The following is a 24,851-nucleotide window of genomic DNA, read 5'->3' as shown; positions in this document are numbered from 1 at the left end:
GCGGAGGTCCCCTCTCCCTTACGGGTTGAACTTGGACTTGAGTCTAGGTCTCCTTTCAGCGAAACAGAATCCTGAACTCTTTCAGTGCTTTCCTGTCTCCTGATGGGCTCTGTATTAGGAAGGGATGCAGCAGTTGCTAAGGTGACCCAAGTTGTCTCTTAACAGGGATGGATCCCTTGCATCAGGAATTGCACTTGTGGGCAGGACCCCTGGGATGCAGAGACTGTTGTCTCCCTCTCCATCTTCAGAATATCTGCATATTCCTCAGTCCATCAGGGTTTAGGTTCTGGAGATGACCTTTTCAGCTTCAGAATAATATGACTGTGACCACAATAGGCAGAGTGGACATTTTATGATGCTGTCATTGCTCCTGAAGTAGCAGAGAAGCAATCTAGAACTCAGAGGTAACTGAAACGATGCTGGTTAGGCATCTGGCATTTAAAGCTTTTATGGAAGGGTTAAAGCATGACATGATTTAAAGTAAAAACAAAAACACAAACAAACAAAAAGAGAAAGAGTGCTGAGACTGAAAAGTGACACCTGCTGCCTGAGTGATGGGTGCCAGGTTCTCCATTTGGAAATGCGCTCATACGATTCCGTGTGGTCCTCCCAGTGAAATTAAGAAGTAGGATTACGTGTTTCTGAAGACCAGGCCAAGTGGAGTTAAACCATTTGCTCAAGGTTACACGACCTGCAAGTGAGGAAGCTGGATTCAAACCCATGTCTAATTACATCACCAATTTTCTATGTAGGGACTTGAGTTAGCAATAAAGAGTTTCTTCTGTATAAATAATTTAGGTCACAAAATGTTAGTCAATGTCATGACCCTTGCAGGAAGAGGAGGAGACTTAGCTGGACCACAGTGAGGGTGGTGTGCACTTGTGTGACTGTAAGTGACGGTAACACTGCACCTATTCACCATCCTCCATCACTCGTAGTCACTGCAGTCCTGTGACCTTGGTCCTTCTAATTTGGGACTTTATCTGAATGACAAACAAATAATGTTTGAGAAGAAAAGACAACTCCTTAAACTCAGGAAACGGTTTCTGAGTATTTATGGATATGGGCTCTTCAGCTGCAGTCTGGGTTTGGCAGACGAACATGAAAATTTTTATAAAAAAAAAGAGCAGAGAAGTGAATTAGGAGATATTTTTGTGCCTCTTGATGATAAGTTCTTGCTAAACTTGGCTCAGTGAAGGAATCCTAATGAAGAACTGTTCCTGGCAGCCTACGTGACAGCTCATTCACATCTCCTGCTTCCGAGTGTACTAGATTGTCCTAGTCTTGTAGATATAAACCATTGAAATGTTTTGAAAATTTCAGCATAGTCAGACTAAACTCTACTTTCAAGGCTCCCAGGCATATTAGGTGTTCACTGAGTGTTTGTTAAAGAGATAAATCAATAAATGATTACAATTTACACCTAAATGTGGGGAGAGAGGGAGAGAGAGAGAGAGAGACAGAGAGGGAGAGACAGAGGCTCTGTTCAGATCTTGTATTCTATTTTTTCTTATGATAAATTCTGCATCCAAGAATGTGCTGATTTTTTTTTACTGAATCACAATAACTAAAAAGCTTTAAGACTGGGGGTTCTGTTTTTCGTTTTATGTGAACCTACATGAAGGACCAGGCCTTGGTGAGAAGCAGTAACACACAATGGTGGTGAAGAACAGGAGCTTTGAGTCACTGCCTGCGTATAAACCCCAGTCCTGCTACTTACTGGTATGTGAACCTCAGGCAAGCGACTAATAGCCACTTGTGTCTAAATTTCCTTCTCTGTCAGATGGGGAAAATAATAATAGCACCTACACAGGGTTGTCATGAGTATCAGGTAATGTTAACGTAATTAAAGACCTTGGCACACTGCCTGGAACATAGCAAGTTCTCAACAAATGACAGCTGTTACCATTGTTAAATGCAGGAATTAAGCATCACAGATTTTTATATGCACTTGTATTGATCTCCTAGGGGTGCCGTAATAAAGAACCACAACCTGGGTGGCCTAAAACAACAGAAATTTATACTCTCACAGTTACGGAGGATGTAAGTAAAAGAAATCAAGGTGTTATCTGGGCCACACCCCTTCTGAAGGCTCCAGGGGAGGATCTTCTTCCCTTGCCTCTTGCAGCCTCTGATGACCCCGGTGTTCCCTGGTTTGCGGCAGCGTCTCTCCAGTCTCTGGCTCCATCTCCACAGGGTCTTCTCTGTGCAGCTGCGTGTCTTTCTGTGTCCTCTCCTCCTCTTGTAAGGACACTCCCATTGGATTTAGGGCCCGCCCTAATCCAGTACGACCTCACCTTAATTACATCTATAAAGAGCCTATTTCCAAACAAGGTTCCGTTCTGAGGTTCTGGGTGGACATGCACTCGGGGGAGAGGGACGCTTATTCAATCTGTGATTGTATTCAGCTACCAACATTTAACATAGAAATTGCTGTTGTTGCTATAGGCCTGTTATTTTCCCTCTTGCTTGAAAATAGAAGATAAAGTTTGCTTCTAATCATGTTGCTAATTTCTGGTTAGAAATAAAACGAGGTTGATAGTCATAAATGTATTTTGAGGCTTGACTATCTGAGAAGGAGTAAGTCTATTAGAGAAGACAACCTTTGGCATGTCCAGGCAACTATCCATTTGGTCCCCAGTGGGGGTCCCCGCTAATCCTGGGGATGACAGACCCACAGCTGAGCCTTCCATGTAGGCTGGGGTTTGCTCTGCTCCCAGAGGAGTGCACAGCCTCAGACAATGGGCTGTGAAGGAACGGTGCCACGGGATGGAGCTGTGTCCACGGAGTTTAAGTGGCTCCTGGTGGGTGGACATTCTGAGAAGAGGGGATACTGCATGGCTATCTGTAGAGATGAGGTGACTGGCTACGTGGTCCAAATTACAGAGTTTCCAGGAGGCCCTCATGCTCTCTCCAAAACCTGAATTTTTCCCCAGTTAGCATTCCTATTTAATAGCTCTTCCCTGGGAGAGCTAACAGCGATGATCACATCTTTAGAGGTGCATCTGAAAAAGGGCTCTGGGAGTTGTTTGTTTGTTTGTTTGTTTTAACATCTTTATTGGGGTATAATTGCTTTACAATGGTGTGTTAGTTTCTGCTTTATAACAAAGTGAATCAGTTATACATATACATATGTCCCCATATCTCTTCCCTCTTGCGTCTCCCTCCCTCCCACCCTCCCTATCCCACCCCTCCAGGCGGTCACAAAGCACCGAGCTGATCTCCCTGTGCTACGCGGCTGCTTCCCGCTAGCTATCTACCTTACGTTTGGTAGTGTATATATGTCCATGCCTCTCTCTTGCTTTGTCACAGCTCACCCTTCCCCCTCCCCATATCCTCAAGTCCGTTCTCTAGTAGGTCTGTGTCTTTATTTCTGTCTTACCCCTAGGTTCCTCATGACATATTTTCCCCTTAAATTCCATATATATGTGTTAGCATACGGTATTTGTCTTTCTCTTTCTGACTTACTTCACTCTGTATGACAGACTCTAGGTCCATCCACCTCATTACAGATAGCTCAATTTAGTTTCTTTTTATGGCTGAGTAATATTCCATTGTATATATGTGCCACATCTTCTTTATCCGTTCATCCGATGATGGACACTTAGGTTGCTTCCATCTCCGGGCTATTGTAAATAGAGCTGCAATGAACATTTTGGTACATGACTCTTTTTGAATTATGGTTTTCTCAGGGTATATGCCCAGTAGTGGGATTGCTGGGTCCTATGGTAGTTCTATTTGTAGTTTTTTAAGGAACCTTCTGGGAGTTTTTTGGTACAAGATCAGAGAAGGGCAGAAAGGAGTGCCTCCTGTCTCTGCTTGGCTGGTGGGTGACAGTGACCATCAATGCGTCACTACAGAGCAAAAGAGCATCACCAGGAGGCACCGCTGGAACCCTCCTTTGTCCTCCTGAGCTTCATGAAGCGGCAGCACGGGGCAATTCGATTTACAGATGCAACCCTATATCCTTCTCTCTGAATCAAAAGCAAGCGAAAGTGGTCTATGTTGGTCCCATGCCGGTCCTGGCGTGAGCGCCTCACTTGGCTGAGCGTGACGTAAGTGTTTTTATTTTCACACAACTTGGCCCCAACAAGGCAAACCTTCCTCCAGGGCCCGTCTGAAGGTTGATCGCTTTGAAGGCTTGTGAAGAACTGGGCTTTGTTAAATGTACTAAGAGAGAGATTTTTCACAGGTAATTTAATGATATGCAGTCTTCACCTGAGATGCTACTCCATTCCAGATAGTGTGATTACACGGTAGAATGATTTCTGGTTAATAACTAGATATTTTCTAACCAGAGACAGTCAGGTGAGTCTTGAATGCATGGGGTAAGAACTCGGTCACTTAGTACTTAGTTCTTCTCTAAAAGAGGCAAAAATGAGGTGATTCATCATTGTGTAAAGATTAGAAAACACAGCAAAAAGATAAGAAAATAAATGCTGGTGTTTTCATCCCCCACCCAGAATAATGACAGTTAATATTTTGAGGTGTTTCCTTTTTTTAAAATAAATTTATTTAGTTTTGGCTGCGTTGGGTCTTCATTGCTGCGCACAGGCTAACTCTAGTTGCAGCGAGCGGGGGCTACCCTTTGTTGCGGTGTGCGGGCTTCTCATGGCGGTAGCTTCTCTTGTTGCACAGCACAGGCTCTAGGTGTGCGGGCTTCAGTAGTTGTGGCACACGGGCTCAGTACTTGTGGCGCACAGGCTTAGCTGCTCCCCAGCATGTGGGAAGTTCCTGGACCAGGGCTTGAACCCGTGTCTCCTGCATTGGCAGGCGGATTCTTAACCACTGCGCCACCAGGGAAGCCCCTGATGTGTTTTCTTACAGTTTGCTTTCCTCGTGTGTGTGTGTCTGATTTTGTACAGACATATAATCAGGCTGTGTGTGGTATGTATGTTGGGACCTGTTTCACTGAGTCAGCAAAATATTGTGAACAGTTTTCCATTCACAAGCACAGAGCTATTCTAGCCAAAGAAGGCCCGCAAAGGACTTTCAGGAGCTCACGCTTTGGCAGGTGGCTGTGGCCGTGCTTTCTAGAGGCTGAGTTCTTTGGCTGTAGCCTCCCTGGAGGTGTGGTCATAGGAGCTGCTGTCCTGGGAGGTGAGACCCCGACTGGAGGGAGCACCCAGCTGCAGGCCTCAGAGGGAAGACTCTGTCCGGGAACGAGCTTGCCTTTGTGCAGATGAAGCTTTCCTGGATTCCTCTCAACCAGCACCACCCTCATCCTCCCCGAGTCAAGAGGATACTTGTCTTGACTTAGAAGGATGCCCACAAATACTTTCCAACTATGACATGCAGTTTTTAATTTTAATATTTTGGGGTAAAGCCACTAATTGAATCAAATGTAAACTCATCCTGCTAAACAGATATTCAGAGAATATTTAGGGATCTTCTGTGTAAACAGTTTGAAATAATGTCAGTGGAAACTCACGAGCTTCCTTGGACTTTATCTTGAACATTGGCAAAGCTGAAGGGTACATACCCTTGCCTTTCAATTCCTGAATACTGCCCTAGAGGTTGTGTATGAGCCACGGTGCTTAACCCAACTCTCCAAAAATAAGGGGCTCATGATTTTCTTTAAATTGGCACTTATGCAGTGGAGTCTCTCAGGCATTAGTGCTTACTTGATTGCATTCAGACACCACTTTGGCAAGGGAATGACTGCACTAAATTAGCATCAAGCACAATGAATGGTAATTGCAAGACTGTCATTTCTACAAGTGCAAAATTAACGTGTTCTGCAAACCCATTGCACTGTGCGCCACGGGAAAATCATGGAGCCGTGCTGTTCCAAGCGGAAGAACGCACTGTAACAGCGGCGGCAACGTGCTGCGGGTTATTCAGCAAAGGTGCTCCTTTCCACCTTTGTTGTTGTCTCACGCTCATTCTTCAAGTCCTGCCTGACCTAATTTCTATGCTCATGTTATTGCACCGCCAGACAGTAGCCTGGATGTACAGAGAATGTTATGGAACAATTCCTCCTTCTGTGTGGCACCTTGTGTGAATAATGCCAGCCTAAACAACCCTCCAAGTATTCATGAGAGTATGAATAGGCTACTTATGTAAAGCTTCTTATAAAGAGATGCACCAGCCATTTACAGAGAACTTTACCCAAATGCTATACATTCATTAGAAAGAGAAGAGTGATTTACGCGCATTTCAATTGTAGCTTAAGAAGACTGCCAGCCCTGCCTCTCCCCATCTCTCCCGTTTACAGGTGGGACAGGAAGCCACAGGCCAGTCGAATGGATTTCTTCCAGTCATGCAAGATCACAGGGTCTACCCCGAATGACAACAAGCATAGGCACCAGGCGCTTGGAGTCAGCTGACTGGCTCTGCAGAATTTATTAGGGATTAATCATTCAAGACTGAAATAATGCAGTAATAACAGACCTATTAGATGTGGCATCTCAGTATTCCTGCGGTTTAGTGGAGGCTGAGAACCTCCCATAGAGGCGTCCTATAGAAGAGGGATACTAAAGATAATGACAATAACTGGCCAGAGGGCTTTCTTGTGAGTCCAGCTTGAATCCAATCTCTTAGCAGCTGGGGGAGGGGGTGGGCATTAAGACCACTGGGCGGCACAGGTAGATTCACTGCAGTGATCTACAGGTCCAAGATAATGTGCTGACCCTCTGACTGCCCTGAGTGGGAGGGTCAGGCCCGAGTCCTCTTTCAGTGGCTGCTTACTTTGTCACTCACCATTAAGGCATGATACGGTTATCTGACTTGTAATGTTCCAGGCAGTGAAAAGTTTGCTGGAATTTGGGGGAAACTCTGCACCACACTCAAAGATTCTCTCATCTTAATGAACAACAAAGATTAGGGAGTGGTTTAGGAGACTTCCTACCTAAGGTGGGAGAAGAATTCCAAATACCTTACCCTCAGAATGAAGTATGCCTGGGTACAGCTGAAAAACCATTCAATAGATGATTTGGACTTCAAAGATGTCTAAAAATGGCTTTGGAAACTGGCTTGACTTACCTTTGTTGCAAAATGTTCCATCGTAGGCTGTGTTGGAGCAATCGCAGGAATACCCGTGGTATTTCTCTATGCATTTGCCTCCATTCTCACAGTTTGCCCCGTAGCTGGTGCAGTGGCCCGAGCACCCGGATTTGAACCCGGATGTGACCTTTGCTCTTTCTTCCAGGTCCAGTGTCACCCCATTCATCCTCAGGGAGCGGATGCAGCCCAGAAAGCCCTGCTGGCCCCCGGCACCACCTGGGAAGACAGAAGGCATGGAGCTCAGATAGAATAACCTCTGCTGTGGCTTCTGTTTCATTCATCATTCCTCGGACCACTGTGGTGGGAGATGAGACTGCCAAGCGCAGGGGACATGCTCACTGTCAAGTTGGTCCTGCCTAATAGAAGAGCTTGCAGCTTTCTCCCCTTAGGCCATAATGCTGATTAAAAGAGACTGTCTTCTGCGAAGCAATACATTTGCTATAGTACTAAAATGTTTGGAGACACACACAGATTACGTAAGCTGTTTTGGAAGTTTAATCTGGTTTCCTATAGAAAAGAAGTGTACAGAACTCTCTAAGTTCTTTGGTTTTTAATCTCATGGCATTCAGTTCCATAGCATTATCTATTGGAAGAGATATAAAAAGGCAGAGGGACATGAATATATGAGCATAGTTAACAAGTCAATTAGCCAGACGAAGTAGATCCATTTGGAATGTAATTGTAAGTCCTGGTTCTTGTCTCAAGAAATGCTTTGCTTTGAAATTCATGTTAAGGTTCCCAGGGCTTCTTGTCTGGGGTGGTTGGAAATTGGAATTGAGAATTTTACACGTAAGTCAGCTACACCACATTTATTACCAGGTCAGTTCAGATTTTATTGCTTTTGTCTAAATGCCATTGCAAGACACATAACACACAAAACAAATTCACTGTAATTTTCTCAGTACGTTATGGAGTTAGAGGTTCATGAGCATGAAAATATTAAAATATTCCTAATAGATTTCATAGAACGGTTCATTGGAGAATTATATCACAGGTGGATTGTATCTATAATAACCTTAGCTATGATTTTTTTAAGCAGCTGGTACGAAAGGAGGAACACAAGTTTATAAATATGCCTGTATTTTAGACTAACAGCTTTTCTAGAAATTAAATAAAATGATAGTAGTTAAAATTATTCAAAGAAATCTGATGGGGATTTAGAAAAAAGATATGGTTAATAAAGTGAAAGTTACTGTTTATTGAGGGCTATGTAGTAGGTACTCTACTAAGCATCTTACATATGATATTCACCTGATTCTCACAACAACCTGGCGAGGTAGGCATTGTTACCTTAACCCCATTGTACAGATAAGGAAACTGAGGCTTAGAGAAATTAAGTCGTGTACTCAAGGCCTCACAGCTCCGAAGTGCCAAAGCGGTGTCAGATCTGTCTTATTCTCGAGCCTGTGGTCTTAAACTCTGTTCTGTGTTGATCGTCTAATGCAGAAGAACTTCAGGGTCTGGGGCGCCACAGACGTGCATGTTTCTGATGTGAAGATCTGAATGTCTTTAAAAATGGCATGGTCAATAGGACTGGCAGACTCTGGGCGAGGCTGCACACTGGAGGTTGATTCTGATCACTTTCTCCAGTGTCTTGAGAAGAAGTGTGCCATCTAGCGACTCATCAGACAGGGCTGGTGGATCAAAGGCTTTAGCTGCAGAGACGGATTAGCCTTTGCTTATGCCTGTGAATCCTCAGCCGTGAAATAGCAAATGACTTGCACTATTATCTTTATGAACCCAAGCCTTGCGGTTCTCTCACTGGGCAGTGCATAGATTTGAGTGATGATCCTCCAGGGATTGTTATTTTTTAATAAAATATTTAAATAGAAGAGGATTAATTGAAGGGATCCCAATGCCCCTTTTGATTAATGGTATGGGAGAGTAGACGGCAAAAGAAATGATTAGAAACAACCACTTTGAAGGATTTCCCATTTTGCAATCTGCTCACCAGCACCGCTGCACCTCTGGGCCAAGGGGAATTTGGCCCTTTGCTGTGATCTGGAAGAATTTCAATCCAGTAGTCACTCTTTGTGTGTCGAAATTTCAATTCGGCGTCTATCGTTTTAGCAGCTATGGCTTTTATTCCTGCAATAAGGCTTTCCAAAGGGCCTTTTCGTTCAATAAATGCCTAGCCATTTAAATTTTCATCACTAGTCAATTAAGACAATTATATCCTATCAAAATATGCTGACATTTTTAAATCGTTGTTTTTAGATGTGTGCCTCTCCTTTCCCCTGGTTGCAAATGTAATAGTTTTTCATTGTGGAAACCATAAACACACTGATAAGCAAAATGAAAAAGAGAATCTGTAATGCTACTCAGATAGAACGACTTTCACTTTTAGCAAATAGCCTCTTCTACTTTTATCTATGAACATACATATGTATAAAAAGTAAAAAAAAAAGCGGAGTATATGCATTGTTTTGAAATTTGCTTTTTTCACTTAATATATCATAAAACATTTTTCCCAGCAATAAATATTCAACTAGAACATCTTGCTTAACATCTGCATAGCAGCCCACCCTGTGATGCACTGTAACTTACTTTGTCATTCCACTACCATTGGACTTTTTAAAGTTTTTTAATTTAATTTTACTTTTTTACTAAGTAAATTAAAAAAAATTTTTATTTAACATCTTTATTGCAGTATAATTGCTTTACAATGTTGTGTTAGTTTCTGCTGTATAACAAAGTGAATCAGCTATATGTATACATATATCCCCATAGCCCTTCCCTCTTGCGTCTCCCTCCCACCCTCCCTATCCCATACCACTGGACTTTGAAGCTTATTCCAATTCCCATTTTATATGATACTATAATAAATATCCTTGTAAAAACCTTGACATACTTGTCCAGTTTTTCCTTAGAATTAATTCTTAGAAGTGTAATTGCTAGGTACAAGGGCATAAACATTTTAAAGTCCTTTGCAATATAATTTCCTCTCAGAAGACTTTATCAATTTGTATCTCAGCAATAGGGTACAAGATTCCTGCCTTCTCCACACCAATTCTAATACTAGGCAGGACACTTTTGAATTTATAGGCTAGAGGGGGAAAAAAAAAAGAGTTCATTCTTTTAATTTGCGTTGCTTCGAATACTGTGGGTTGAATAATTTTTATGTTTTCCTCACTCTTAGTTTTTGTTTCTTCATGACCTTTGCTTTTTTGGGAGAAATGGAATATATATTTCTTACTGATTGGTAGCAATATTTGGGCCTTTAATTTTTTGTTATAAATTCAGCAACTAGATCCTTCCAGTTTGTGTTTGTTAACTGGTATGTAATGTTTATGTAGTCACATGCATCTACCTTATTTTTATGATTTCTGTCTTTGATATTAGGCTTATAAATACCTTCTCTAATCCAAAATAATATAATTATTCAACTATATTTTCTTCTAGAACTTTTATGATTTTACCTCGTTTAACATTTCATTCTTTAATCTATCTGGAATGTATTTTAATTTGGAAATAATTGACATTTAAGGGTCAATGGTTGAGAGTCTGAGGAGATTTTTTTAAAAAGACTCTTTAAGTAAATGTTAATATGACCAAAAAAATGGAGATTTAGAAAGCATCAATTGGCAGAGAAAGTACATCTAGGTTAGGTCATATTTCAATTACCTCATTTAGGTAAACATTTAGATGTATGTATATATGCTTCATTATGTACCCACACAGGCTTCATTCAGGAAGGGGATTTAGGGGCAGGTGTTTCTGTCTCCCTGCCTCTCTGATTCTTTCCGGTCTTGTTCTTTCTGAGCTTCTACACCTGCCAGTCTTTCTTCCTGCCTTTGTGTTTGTATATCCTTCCCTATCAGGACTATTGACTGTTTTTGTTAGTTCTGTGGCTTTCATCAAATCGTTGCATCTTTCTCAGCATCAGTTTTTCTTACACATAAAAGGAGGCTGAACTAGCAGTCTTTGGTCCTTCCAGCTCTAAATTACTCTGGTCCATGATGTACAGTCTCTCCCTCTGGGCTTATGTGTCCCCCTCTCTCCATTTCAGCAAATTACTGTCAATTTCTGCTAAATTTCTTCTTGCTTCCTTTTTCCTCTTTGCACTGCTGCCTGACCATTTTTTTCCTCCTCCTTCCCTTAACTGAACATAACGTATGACTACAGTCTAATTTATATTTGTTGCCTTCATTAAATAAACTTTTATACTCCTTCTTCTTAATTTACAAAGAAGGTAAGTGGAATGCCATTTGTCTCTGTATAAAGGAAAACTAAATAACTTACACTCTTTTTTAAACATGGTCCTTGATTTATTAAATGGGTCAGTGAGCTGGAAAGTACTTTTACTGATCTAGTCAATATGAAGAAAAATCTTTGGTCCTGAAAATGGCCATTATATATTATGCAAAGGATGTTAATGTACTAGAACCAGTGATAATTATTTGAGTTCAAGTTATGTGCTCTATAGAAATCTTTCCTGGTGACAAATGTCATAAGTTTAAATTGTAGGTCTGCGAGCAAAAAGGCTACTTAACCTTTGTTAATTAGAAAATCAACACATTGTCACTGGAGAGAGCCCCCTGCCATGCAAGAGCCTCACACACATTAGTTAGACCTGTGATAATTACCCAAGGTGAGACGTGGGTTTAATTTGTAAATCACTTTTCATGTGAAATGCTATTCAAGTATTGCAACTAGAGATTAATTATGAAAATGTTGTAACTATCCATAATGAATAATACAACCATCAAAAGCACAGAAGATTGGGGCAAAATAATCAGGTATTAAATTAAACAAACAGGGCGGAAATAACGATCAGGAGGAATTCTAAAAAGCACTGTCCTCAAACTAGGAGCTTAACTGTTTTCTAAGGAGCTAATTTGGGCTCCAGGGCACCTGTGCCCAGAGAGACCAGCCATTCATTCGCCATAGAGAGGAATCGCACCAAAGCTCCCACACGAGGAATCTAATTTATCCATTCAATAAGTATTTATTTCACAGCAACTATAAGCTAGCCTTGTCTAGATGTTTAGAAGGCACTAGGAAGCAAAACACACAAAAGCCTTTGCGCTTGCAGAGCTTATCTTCTTGCCGAGGGAGAGGGAAATTTAACAATAAACTCAATAAGTAAGTTAAGTATATCGCCTGTTAGAAGTCAGTCTGGGTTAAGTGGGAGTGGGGTGGGGGAGATTCCCATTTTATATAGAGCCCTTAAGACAGACCCCACTGAGAAACTGACAGAAAGAGTATCCGGGTGCACAGCCCTGGGAAGACACAGAGGTAAGGGAGGCACTGCCCTGCAGGTGAGGGCAGGGGGTGAGACGGGGAGTTGCTCTGAGATGCTAAGAGAAGCAAAGGCACCAGGTCACGTGTGTAAGGCACTGGGAAAGGCGTTCCTAAGAAGGTGGAGGAGACATACTTCTCGCTCTCAGGTTAATACAAATGTAATCACAAATAGCCACACTGTGGTTCAAGGTAGAATCTGACGTAGGAGAGGCGGGAAACAGAGGTGTGGAGAGCATGAACTGTGGTCACAAAACTCGACTTTTGGGTGTTGGCTCTGCTGCTCACTGCTTGATCTTCCCAGCTCCTCTTTGGGCCTCAGTCTCATGTATGAAACTGGCATAAAAATATGCACCTTGCAGGGCCATATTCATAACAAGTGACAATACCCCCCTCTGTACTAATGCTCAGTTAATGGGACCCGTTTATTATTATTACCATTATTCAGTATAACAAAATTCTACAGAAGCACAGAGTTGGAAATTAAATACGGCTAAGATGAGTATACACGAATCTGATACCAGAGGTATCATGAGTGTTATGAAATGCACTGTGTCACCCCAAAGTTCATGCGTTGAAGCGCCAATCCCCAATGTGACTATATTTGGAGATAGTACCTTTACAGAGGTACTTAAGATTAAATGAGGTCACAGGGGTGGGTCCCTAATATGAGCGTGTCCTTTGAAAGGAGAGGAAGAGATGCCAGGGACACAAGCACACAAAAAAACAGCCGTGTGAGAAGGCACAGGTCCGTAAGCCGAGGAGAGAGGCCTCGGGAGAAACCAACCCTGCCAGCACCTTGATCTTGGTCTTCCAGCCACTGGAATTGTAAGCAATAGATCTTTGTTGTCTAAACTACCCAGTCTGTGGTATTTTGTCAGGGCAGCTTGAGCAGACTAATACAGTGAGTAAAGGGTTAACTTCAAGCTTGGGCTGGTCCAGGCCTGCCTGAGGGAATGACCTCGGAGTCCTCCTTCTAACTGCACTGCTTCCTTGGCAGGCTCAGGATTGCGATGGCCGTTTTCCTTCGCTTGTCTGCCGTGGGGGACCGCACCTGGATTGTGAGAGCGGTAAGCTGGCAGACAGCGCTCCACACATGACTGGCTGGCACAAAAGACTGACAGGAAATACAGCTGTGATTTCTCTATCCAGGTGACCCACCTAGACCTCGTCTCTTCTCCATGGCAGTCAGACCTGGCCCGTGTAGGTCAGGGGGCCAAAGCAGCGACGTGCTTGGGCAGGCTGGGCCCCCATCGGCAGCTTGGCCGACGCTGCATTTCAAATACATTAGCTTACAAGGCTGCCTAAATATTTCTCTTACAAATACTTGTATGTTACTGCTCGTACAATGCATCCTGCCGGAGAGTTCTGCTCATCTTTGGAGCAAAATTAGCATCTGCTTTCTGCTGATCTTAACATATCGCATGTTCTTTCTCTTTCTCTCTCTCTCTCTCTCTCTCTCACACACACACACACACACACACACACACACACACACACACACACACAAGCACTCATGCACATACATGCATGCACAGACCAGGAACCTGACCAGGTTGAGCCACCTGTCTCTGTCCCTGTCCCTGTCTCTGTCCCTGTCCCTGTCTCTGTCTCTCTGTCTTTATTATTTGCCTTTAAAAGCCTTTATTTTTTAAACAACTGTATCCACTCCCTTTTCATCCACAGCCAAGAATCAGAGCTGTGACCTCGCTCTCTTATTCTCAGACTCGGAACAAGCGTTTAAAGATTTCAGTCCCGGGTCAAGGCCAGATCTATGGGTCTGGGAGGGATCAGCGCAGCTCTGCTCACCAACCTCCCAGGAGGCAGGAGCTTCTCAAGACAGGAGGGTGGAATAAAAAGAGGTGAGCGTTGGGATGGAGAGGGAGGGGAGCCAGAGGCCGAGGACACAAACGTGGGAGGTGCTGAGGTCAGGGTTGCAAGGAGGGCATGCTTACGAGTGTTAAATGATACCGGAGGCCAAGCAAAAGGAGAAAGCGGGAAAAGCCTACTCGATTTGGTTATTTTTGAGACAGCCCTGTCAACGTGGTAATGAGATGCTTCTTAGCGAGGGAACGGGTAGTGAGAGTACGGATTCAGGAGGTGAAGATCCAGCACTGGTTTAAGAAGCAGCCACAGCAGATGGGGAGAGAGGGAGGCCTTCTGAAGCACGCAGCACACGTTCTACTGCTGTAAAACAAATTTGGTATTTTAAGTGTTTTGATAAATGTATTGGGTTCTTTTGTAATTCTGTATCTTTTATTCATAGAAAACATTACTCTGAGAAGAGAGACATAGACTTTACCAAACTGGCCCCCAAAAGGTTAGAACTGCTGCATTATAATGAAGTTAAGCAATATTAAAGGAAAAGAAGGACATGTTCAGGAGTAAGAGTGTAACTTACATCTAACGTCTCAGCAGGAACACTGCCTGTAAAAGACAATGGACTAATGTCCTCACAGTGTTGATTAAAATAGGGAACCAGTAAAGGTATTCGCAGGCATGTGAGGTCTAGGAAGGACTCACCTACGAAGTTTTAGAAAAAATTGCTCTTGAGTAAAAACGAAAATAAATCCAAGAGTAGATAAGATGTGGGAAAGAAGAGTAAGTGAAAAGAAAAACAGCAAATATTAATGTTTTCTCATAAGCAGTTAAAATAAGTATATTCATAAGATTCTGCAACTAAAACCACAGATGATGTCAACACGGCAAGGAGTGAGGTGGGGAAGGAGGTCAGAGGGTTCTTGGTCTCTTATTCAGGAAAACAGAGATATCGATTTGTTTTTGTGGATGACAGAGAAAAAAGCGTAAGTATGAGCCTTAAGAAGTTAGGCATAGCTGCCAGAGGAATGCAAGTAGAATGTAAAACTTTTAAATCAGTAGAATAATATTCAATTTAACCAACGGAAAGTAGGCTGAGGGGTGGGTGAGCAAACAGAGAACAAAGTAAATTGGAGATGCAGGGTAAGATGGCAGAAGACATACCCTGATATGACAGTAGTCACAACAAATGAATAAAAAGACAGAGATTCTCAAATTAAATTTTTAAAAGATTCAGCATTATACTATCTAAGACACACATTTAAATAAAAGGATTCCAACACCTGCATAAAAACACCAGGCGAATATTAACAACAAGAAGAACTGCATAGTAGTTTTAAGAGCAGAAATAAAATTGTGTGATGAAAAACATCAGAAGGAATAAAGATGGAAATTACATACTTGTATAAGGAACAATAAATCAAGAAGATTATGAACACATCTAACAAAATAGCCTCAGAGAATACAGAGCTACCAGTGACAGAACTATTGACAGAAATAGATAATCAACCAGTAAAGTTTGAGGTTTACACTCAGAATCTGATCAGACAAACAGTACTTAGAGAAATTAAGTATGCACATACCCTGTGACTCAGTAGAAATTAAGTCTGCATATATTCTATGACTCCTGCACACACACAGACACATGTGAGTGCACATGAGAAAACCTCATACAGGTAATAGGGGGATAGGCACAAATATATTTGACGAATAGTCATCTGTGGTAGCAAAGAGTTTGGGGAAACTTAGGTATGCATCACTAGGGGATGGAATAAATAAAGCATGGATATACCCATAATGGAACACTATACACATGGTATTCACAGAGCTACACAAATACATCTTAAAACATAAGGGGCTTCCCTGGTTGGCGCAGTGGTTGAGAGTCCGCCTGCCAATGCAGGGGACACGGGTTCGTGCCCCAGTCCGGGAAGATCCCACATGCTGCGGAGTGGCTGGGCCCGTGAGCCATGGCCACTGAGCCTGCGCGTCCGGAGCCTGTGGTCCGCAACGGGAGAGGCCACAACAGTGAGAGGCCCGTGTACCGCAAAACAAACAAACAAACAAAAAAAACCCCATAAGGCTGGGGGCTTCCCTGGTGGCGCAGTGGTTGAGAATCTGCCTGCCAATGCAGAGGACACGGGTTCGATCCCTGGTCCGGGAAGATCCCACATGCCGCAGAGCAACTAAGCCCGTGTGCCACAACTATTGAGCCTGTGCTCTAGAGCCTGTGAGCCACAACTACTGAGCCCGCGTGCCACAACTACTGAAGCCCGCGCGCCTAGGGCCGTGCTCCGCAACAAGAGAAGCCACCGCAATGAGAAGCCTGTGCACCGCAACGAAGAGTAGACCCCGCTCGCTGCAACTAGAGGAAGCCCGTGCACAGCAAGAAGACCCAACACAGCCAAAATAAATAAATAAAATAAATGAATTAAAAAAAACAACAACATAAGACTGAGTGAAAGAGAAAGAAACAGAATGAGATTTGTAGTACAATACCACTTATATAAATGATGACACTGGAAAGGCAATACTATGAATCTTCCATAACATGCACATATTTTGAATATGTAGAGGGTGGGGCTAGAAGGTTATATATAAAACACAGCTGAGTGGGTGCCAGCGATAGGGAGAGCAGAATTGGGAATGGTGAAAAAGATGTGAAATAATAGAGTGAAATTAAAACGAATAGGGAACACTGCCAGTTTGTGACAACAGGACCACGATATGAACAGTGTGAGTCCCACAGAATCCCACACCAGCGGACCTTGAGAACGATGCAGATGAAAGAAAAGAGGATAAAACGCAGCATCTGGCAGGAAACAACTCTGTTTAAGCCAGTAACAGTGGATGGCTTTTCTCTCACTTTCTTAGTGTATCACAGGAGGGACTGCGGGGCTGTGAGTACTGGTTCCTTCCTCAATATTGTGTCACTGATACTCATTTTATTACAATCTTTTTCTGTGTGACAGTTGCCATTTATTATCATGAAGCTTAGCCCAGTCTTTACTGAAAGAATAAAAAGTCCATATGAGAAATTATTTGATGTCTTTTTTTTTTTTTGCGGTACGCGGGCCTCTCACTGCTGTGGCCTCTCCCGTTGCGGAGCACAGGCTCCGGACGCGCAGGCTCAGCGGCCATGGCTCACGGGCCCAGCCGCTCCATGGCATGTGGGATCTTCCCGGACCGGGGCACGAACCCTCGTCCCCTGCATCAGCAGGTGGACTCTCAACCACTGTGCCACCAGGGAAACCCTGATAAGTCTATTTTTGAAACTATTTTTCCATACTGGTTTCAAAATTGGTGCCTTTACATTAAAATGTCTTCTCTGAATTGGCCCACGCCAACTGTCATGAGAAAACTGGAATAAAAGACCTCCGAATCCCTGAAGCTTTTATTCTTGTGGCACATGAGCTGTTTTTCCACAGAAGGTGAACAATAGGTTTGGCTCTTTTCTTAGGTTCAAAATCTGTCTCTCAGTGGTAAAGCATTTGACTGCATATCTCTCTGTAAGTTTCTAAACATGTAATCTCTGCGTTAGAAAATAAGCTCAGCACCTATGGAAATAGGTAGTGAACAGACTACCTTTTGGAGGTTCAAAGGAAGTTAAAAGTACATTGTTAGTTTGATTATGTTGGGAGTGTATGTAAGAAAGGCAAAAATTGTGTCTATCATAACTTACTTCATATGTTAAAACTCTAATTGTAAAATAGACAGCTGGGATTGCAAAAGTTAATTCGTTCTGACCTCTAAAAGGTAAAGGGCAGGAAAGCATATGGTGACACTTAGTGGAGAAGGACCATCCTTCACCTGTGAGGTTGGCAGGGAAGGGATAGTTCTACTGAGAAGAGAGTGGATGCCTCATATGTGGTTTCACGGCAGAGCCTCGTGAAAGGCGGTCGTGCTAAGAAAAGAATAAATGTGCTAGCGATCCTTGAGGTGAACAGCTGTGAAGGAGGAGCATTCCATGGAGAAGCTTCTGTATTTTACTTGCATTTTTGCTTTGTAGATAGTTTACTGATGTCATCTAGTGATTTTTTAAGACTAGATTTCATCTAGCACATCTTTTTACTTGATTATTTTATGGCAGTGGTTCCTAATTATGACATCACTCCCTATCTCTGTTTAGGAGAGAACCAGGAGATCAGTTACAAGGGTCGGGCCAGAAACTCTTTGCATTAGGGTCCCAGCTAGCATCTCAGCCACTGCCAAACAGGCAAGACCTCATTTTGAGAGAGGGAGACTGAAAACTATATTTAGGGCCTAGAATGATCTGAGATGCTATGTTTCATCATATGAATTTCTCTGCGACTCTTTTTTTAGGCTTCAGTCATGCTTGATTTCAGTCTTGGTATCTAGTGAAAAAAATATTTCCAAAGATGGTAATATGACTGTTAACTCAGAGAAGTAACAGAAATATAATTCACTTATTCATTCATCCTACTGCTCACTCAGCAAATCCACTGGGCAACCACTGCAGCAATATTCTAAATCTCTCCTGTCATGTCGCTTACCTTCTAGGGGAAGGGCACAAAGATAAATGAAAACATCAGAAGTTCTAAGGAGAATGTGAGATGGTAAATGACTGGCTACCTTAGACTGAGTGGTCGGCGAAGGCCTCTCTGAGGAGGTACAGAGCTGAGAGTGAATGAGAGGAGCCAACCTTTAAGACACGGGAGCATCCTAGGTGTCCACCAACAGATGAATGGACACAGAAGATGTGGTACATGTACATACAATGGAATATTACTCAGGCATAAAAAAGAATGAAATCCTGCCATTTGCAACAATGTGGATACACCTAGTGAGTATTATGCTTAGTGAAATAAGTCAGAGAAAGACCAAATACTGTATGTTATCACGTATATGTGGAATCTAAAAAATAAAACGAATGCATACAACAGTACAGAAACAGACTCACAGATACAGAGAGCAAACCAGTAGTTACCAGCAGGGAGAGGGCAAGAGGGGAGGGGCAAGATAGGGGTAGGGGATTGAAAGACACAAACTACTATATGTATAAAATACATAAGCAACAAGGATACATTGTACAGCACAGGGAAATATTACCATTGTTTTGTAATAACTTTAAATGGAGTATAATTTATAAAAATATTGAATCACTACACTATACACTTGAAACTAATGTAATATTGTAAATCAACTATACCTCAATTAAAAAAAAGTAGGAGCCAATTTTGTTGATGGCTGGGGAGGAGTTTCAGGTAGAGGGAACAGCCAGTGAAAATGCTCTAAAGCAGGAATAGGCTTGGTGTGTTCAAGAAACATACCAAGATTGCAGACCAGTCAGGAGACCAGTTACAACAGTCCAATCAGGAAACAACCATGGCTTCGACTAGAGTGGGACCCGTGGCAGGAGACAGCAGTGGGTGCGTTTGGGGCACAGCCGGAGGCAGTCACAGGACTCACTAATGATGGGCAGTGATGAGGGAAAGAGGAAATCAAGGCTAACGCCAGAGTTTGGGTTCAAGCAGAAATGGGTGCACGATGATGTCATTTTCTGAGACGGGAAGGCTGGCAGAAGAGCAGGCTTGGGGCAGGCAGCAGGAGCTCTCCTTGCCATGCTTACTCTGAGATGCCCATCAGACAGCCACGTGGATACGCCAAGTAGACAGCTGTGTACGTGGATGCAGAGTTTCCGGAAAAGTGAGGCCTGGAGATTTTGATTTCAGAGTCACTGGTACATAAACAGTATAGGGAGCCGTTGGACTGGATGAGATCACCCAGGGAAACGCATGGCTGGAGAAGAGGGGAAGGCTCTGCGTCTGATGCTCCAACATTTAGTGGTCACGGAGAGGAAGAGAACTCACAGGAGAGACTCCAGTCATGGCCAGTGAGGTGAGGGAAAGCGGGCAAGCACACGCCATGGAATCCAAGAGAAGAGAGTGTTTCAAGAAGGAGGGCACGTGGGCTGCTGCTGAGAGCACGGAGAGAAACCAGAGGGTCGCGCTCTAGACACAGCTCTAGAGAGTTCCGTGTTGACTTTGACAACCTTTGTAAAGGGTTTACCAAATGAGCTAAAAAGAAAAACAGCTTATCTCTGTACCAGAGAAACTCTTAAGTAAGGCATCTCGTTTGTTCCCTGCCACCAGTACTTCTGCATAAAATTCTCTTGTTAATCCAAGCCCTTTGTGCTCGTGTCAGACAGTGAGGGCCTGCCTGCCTTGAAATTTGCCAACGTGACTGGTAATCGACAGAATGCCTGCTGGGGCTGACTCAGGACCGGCCTGATCTCATCGTCTCCTACTACAGGCTCCACAACTGAGAGCAGCGCTGCATGGGGCGTGGCGGCCATCTGGGGGTGCAAGACTTTGTGGGGATGGATCCTCTTCTGCATTGTGGGCAGCTTTGCCTGTGGCTGGAGCTGAAGGTAGTGCTCCAAAGCCATCACACTTTTCCAAATACCTGGTGGGTCACAGTAGCCACCCAAATGAGGGACCCTGGTATAAGGACCAAGACAGCCTTAACGTTCCCCTCGGACTGAGCAAATTTTGACAGGCTTCTTCTGACCCTAGATCCTTGACTCCCCTATTCTTAAAGCATTTCCTTAAATTCTTTCTCTGCTCCTTTGAGATATTTATCTTTTAAAAAGCCTTTTGCCAGTTGTAAAATGGCCTTTGTCCAGCTGTAAAACTGGAATGTCTTTCTCAAGGACCTGGGGGCATCTTTTTGGAACATAAACATTCAGGGAGCTGCTGCCTCTACACCCCAGTTTCTGGGGAGGGTAGGAGCCTAACTTCCTCAGGGCAGGCAACTTGCTCCAAGTTGTAAAAGGGACAAAAATTTTTCTTGCCCTTTCCTTCAGCAGAGCTGAGCTCACCCCAAGCTCTGGCCTCTCTCCCCTCCTGCAGTAGCCTTGAATGAAGTCTTCCTTTCTTGTTTAATTTTGGTGCAAGTTTTGTTTGGACAAGACAAATGGTTAAGTCTCTGGAATCAGACTGGGATCAAATCCCACCTCTTGTCTCTTACTAGCTGCCTGACCTTGGGCTGTTAACTAATCTTTAGCTTTAGTTTCTTCACTGTGAAAAGAAAATGGGAATCAGTAACTACATACTTTATAAGGTTCTCGTGTGGATTAAACGAGATAAATAGAGCACATGAAGCGCGTGGCCTTGAAGTGTCACCAGGACATCTCAGCCAGCACGTATGTTGCTATTGACTCAGGTTTGTGGGAAATGGGAAAAAACAACAGATTTCCTGTGTTCTAATTCCTGCAATTCAAATTGTATATTTTTTATCTTCAACTTTTCAGATACCAGAAAGAGCCATTTTATTCATGCACGGATTGGAGTGCACTTCATGACATGAATCCCATTTTTCTCCCTTGCCTACAAAGGTCCATTTTCTCTTTACTCCCTCCAGGACCTGGCATTTCAGATGGCCATGGGATTATCCACTCATGAGTCTGGAATACTGAGGCTGTGAGGGGCAGCTGACTAAACGAGCTACACCATCGAGTCTGGGGAGGTGGGCAGCTGTCTGGGGCTGCTCGACAAGCGTAGCCCGGAGAATGGTCATAGCGCTCTAGTCCCCATTCGCTTATGAGTCCATCTAACAAACCTCAACTCTGCCATAAACTCAGGTTGCCACACAGGAGGAAATTTGCCTGATAGACAAACTGTTTGGCACAGGAAGAAACGCTGCAGGCTCCCTGCTCCCACGAGCCCTCCTGAAGACAGCACTTCCCCCGTGGACTCTCCCACCGGGCCTCCCGGGCAGCACAGAGGATCCTGAAGGAGTGAGGATGAGTATTTAAGCCTCTGCTGGGTGACATCTTGCACAGAAGGGTTGGCCTCCTTGAACTTCCAGAGAGATTTCAGAAGAGCTCAGGGCCAAGTGAGTTGAGCCTGGACATCTGTCATAGTTAAGGGGACCTAACCTTCTTGCTCAAGGAGCCACTGAGGAGCTTGACTTCCCCCTGAAGCTTCCCGAAGCAGCCTCCAGCCCTCTGGAAACGCTGGCCGCCTCCTTAAACTACTGCTGAACACAGTGACACACTGTGGCCTGTGTTGATTTTGCTGCACGTAAACCCCTGCACTGGCCCCCCGCCCTGACAAGCCCGCTCACCTCTCCCCAATGGCTCATGCTGCCCCTGCCCTGGGCTGGCCGCCGGCCTGCAGGTTGAGGGCCCCCAGACCTCTGCTTCCTGCCAGCCCGGCCGCTGCTGCTTCGGCGGCCAGGACTCCGAACTCACTGGCATGTCTCTGTGCCAAAGAGGGCCCCGGCTCAACGCACCCTGCTGCTGCTCGTGCTGAGTCATGCCCTTGAGCGTGTCTGCTCTTCTCCACCCCGTGAGAGAAATCTGGCCCGTGGCTTCCACGGAGGATGCAGGTCTCAGCACTTGGGCTGCTGAGGCTGCAGACCACCGTGTGGTTCACATACCTCTGCCAGGCCATCCCGGGAGCTCATCTAATGCTATTTGCTCATGTTGGAGCAAAGACATGAGGCATGAGAAAGCCTCCAGTGCTTTTCAGACAAATACCAGCAACTGCTGTTTCTTCCCAGGTCAGTTTTCATTTTAAAGTTTAAATGAATTGTTACTTTTTGACTAAACCAGAATCATAGCTGGATTCTCGTAACTTCCAAAAGACCTGTGTTAGCCCTCTTTTCATGACACCTTCTAATTATATATATATACACACATCTTTATTGGAGTAGAATTGCTTTACAGTGTTGTTACTTTCTGCTGTATAACAAAGTGAATCAGCTATACGTATACATATATCCCCATATCTCCTCCCTCTTGCATCTCCCTCTCACCCTCCCTTTCCCACCCATCTAGGTGGTTACAAAGCACCGAGCTGACTTCCCTGTGCTATGCGGCTGCTTCCCACTAGCTATCCATTTTACATTTGGTAGTGTATATATGTCCACGCCACTCTCTCACTTCTTCTCAGCATCCCCTTCCCCCTCCCTGTGTCCTCAAGTCCATTCTCTGCGTCTGTGTCTTTATTCCTGTCCTGCCCCTAGGTTCTTCATAACCATATATATAAATATATAGATATATATTTAGGTTCCATATATATGTGTTAGCATACGGTATTTGTTCTTCTCTTTCTGACTTACTTCACTCTGTATGACAGACTCTAGGTCCATCCAATTCACCACAAATAACTCAATTGCGTTTCTTTCTATGGCTGAGTAATATTCCGTTGTATATATGTGCCACATCTTCTTTATCCATTCATCTGTTGATGGACACTTCGGTTGCTTCCATGTCCTGGCTATCATAAATAATGCTGCAATGAACATTGTGGTACATGACTCTTTTTGAATTATGGTTTTCTCAGGGTATATGCCCAGTAGTGGGATTGCTGGGTCATATGGTAGTTCTATTCTTAGTTTTTTAAGGAACCTCCATACTGTTCTCCATAGTGCCTGCATTCCTACCAACAGTGCAAGAGGGTTCCCTTTTCTCCACACCTTCTCCAGCATTTATTGTTTGTAGATTTTTTGATGATGGCCATTCTGACTAGTGTGAGGTGATACCTCATTGTAGTTTTGATTTGCATTTCTCTAATGATTAGTGATGTTGAGCATCCTTTCATGCGTTTGTTGGCAATCTGTATATCTTCTTTGGAGAAATGTCTATTTAGTTCTTCTACCCATTTTGGGATTAGGTTGTTTGTTTTTTTGATATTGAGCTGCATGAGCTGCTTGTATATTTTGGAGATTAATCCTTTGTCAGTTGCTTTGTTTGCAAATATTTTCTGAGGGTTGTCTTTCCGTCATTTATGGTTTCCTTTCCTGTGCCAAAGATTTTAAGTTTCATTAGGTCCCATTTGTTTAGTTTTGTTTTTATTTCCATTTCTCTAGGAGGTGGGTCAAAAAGGATCTTGCTGTGATTTATGTCATAGAGTGTTCTGCCTATGTTTTCCTCTAAGAGTTTTATAGTGTCTGGCCTTATATTTAGGTCTTTAATCTATTTTGAGTTTATTTTAGTGGATGGTGTTAGGGAGTGTTCTAATTTCATTCTTTTACATGCAGCTGCCCAGTTTTCCCAGCAACACTTACTGAAGAGGCTGTCATTCCTCCATTCTATATTCTTGCCTCCTTTATCAAAGATAAGGTGACCATATGTGCGTGAGTTTATCTCTGGGCTTTCTATCCTGTTCCATTGATCTCTATTTCTGTTTTTGTGCCAGTACCATACTGTCTTGATTACTGTAGCTTTGTAGTATATTCCGAAGTCTGGGAGCCTGATTCCTCCAGCTCCATTTTCCTTTCTCAAGACTGCTTAGGCTATTCAGGGTCTTTTGTGTTTCCATACAAATTGTGAAATTTTTTATTCTAGTTCTGTGAAAAGTGCCATTGGTAGTTTGAAAGGGATTGCATTGAATCTGCAGATTGCTTTGGGTAGTAGAGTCATTTTCACAATGTTGATTCCTCCAATCCAAGAACATGATATATTTCTCCAACTGTTTGTAGCATCTTTAATTTCTTTCATCAGTGTCTTACAGTTTTCTGCATACAGGTGTTTTGTCTCCTTAGGTAGGTTTATCCCTAGATATTTTATTCTTTTTGCTGCAATGGTAAATGGGAGTGTTTCCTTAATTTCCCTTTCAGATTTTTCATCATTTGTGTATAGGAATGCAAGAGATTTCTGTGCATTAATTTTGTATCCTGCTACTTTACCAAATTCATTGATTAGCTCTAGTAGTTTTCTGGTAGAATCTTTAGGATTCTCTATGTATAGTATCATGTCATCTGCAAACAGTGACAGTTTTACTCTTTCTCTTCTGATTTGGATTTCTTTAATTTCTTTT

At 43.3% G+C, this 24,851-nt stretch overlaps 1 protein-coding gene across 1 annotated transcript in view; it reads right to left on the bottom strand.

Moving 5' to 3' along the window:
* Window positions 1-24,851, bottom strand: part of CNTNAP2 (contactin associated protein 2) — a 982,287-nt gene that overhangs the window by 206,109 nt on the left and 751,327 nt on the right. The window contains exon 12 of the mRNA XM_073809473.1: window positions 6,985-7,221. Coding sequence (XP_073665574.1) covers window positions 6,985-7,221 — 237 coding nt within the window. The remainder of the gene's footprint in view (window positions 1-6,984; window positions 7,222-24,851) is intronic.

Source organism: Tursiops truncatus, chromosome 9 (assembly GCF_011762595.2).
Source record: "Tursiops truncatus isolate mTurTru1 chromosome 9, mTurTru1.mat.Y, whole genome shotgun sequence".
Classification (NCBI taxonomy): Eukaryota; Metazoa; Chordata; class Mammalia; order Artiodactyla; family Delphinidae; genus Tursiops; species Tursiops truncatus.
Note: the sequence above shows the minus strand (reverse complement) of the source record. Positions and strands in the feature narration are given on the sequence as shown.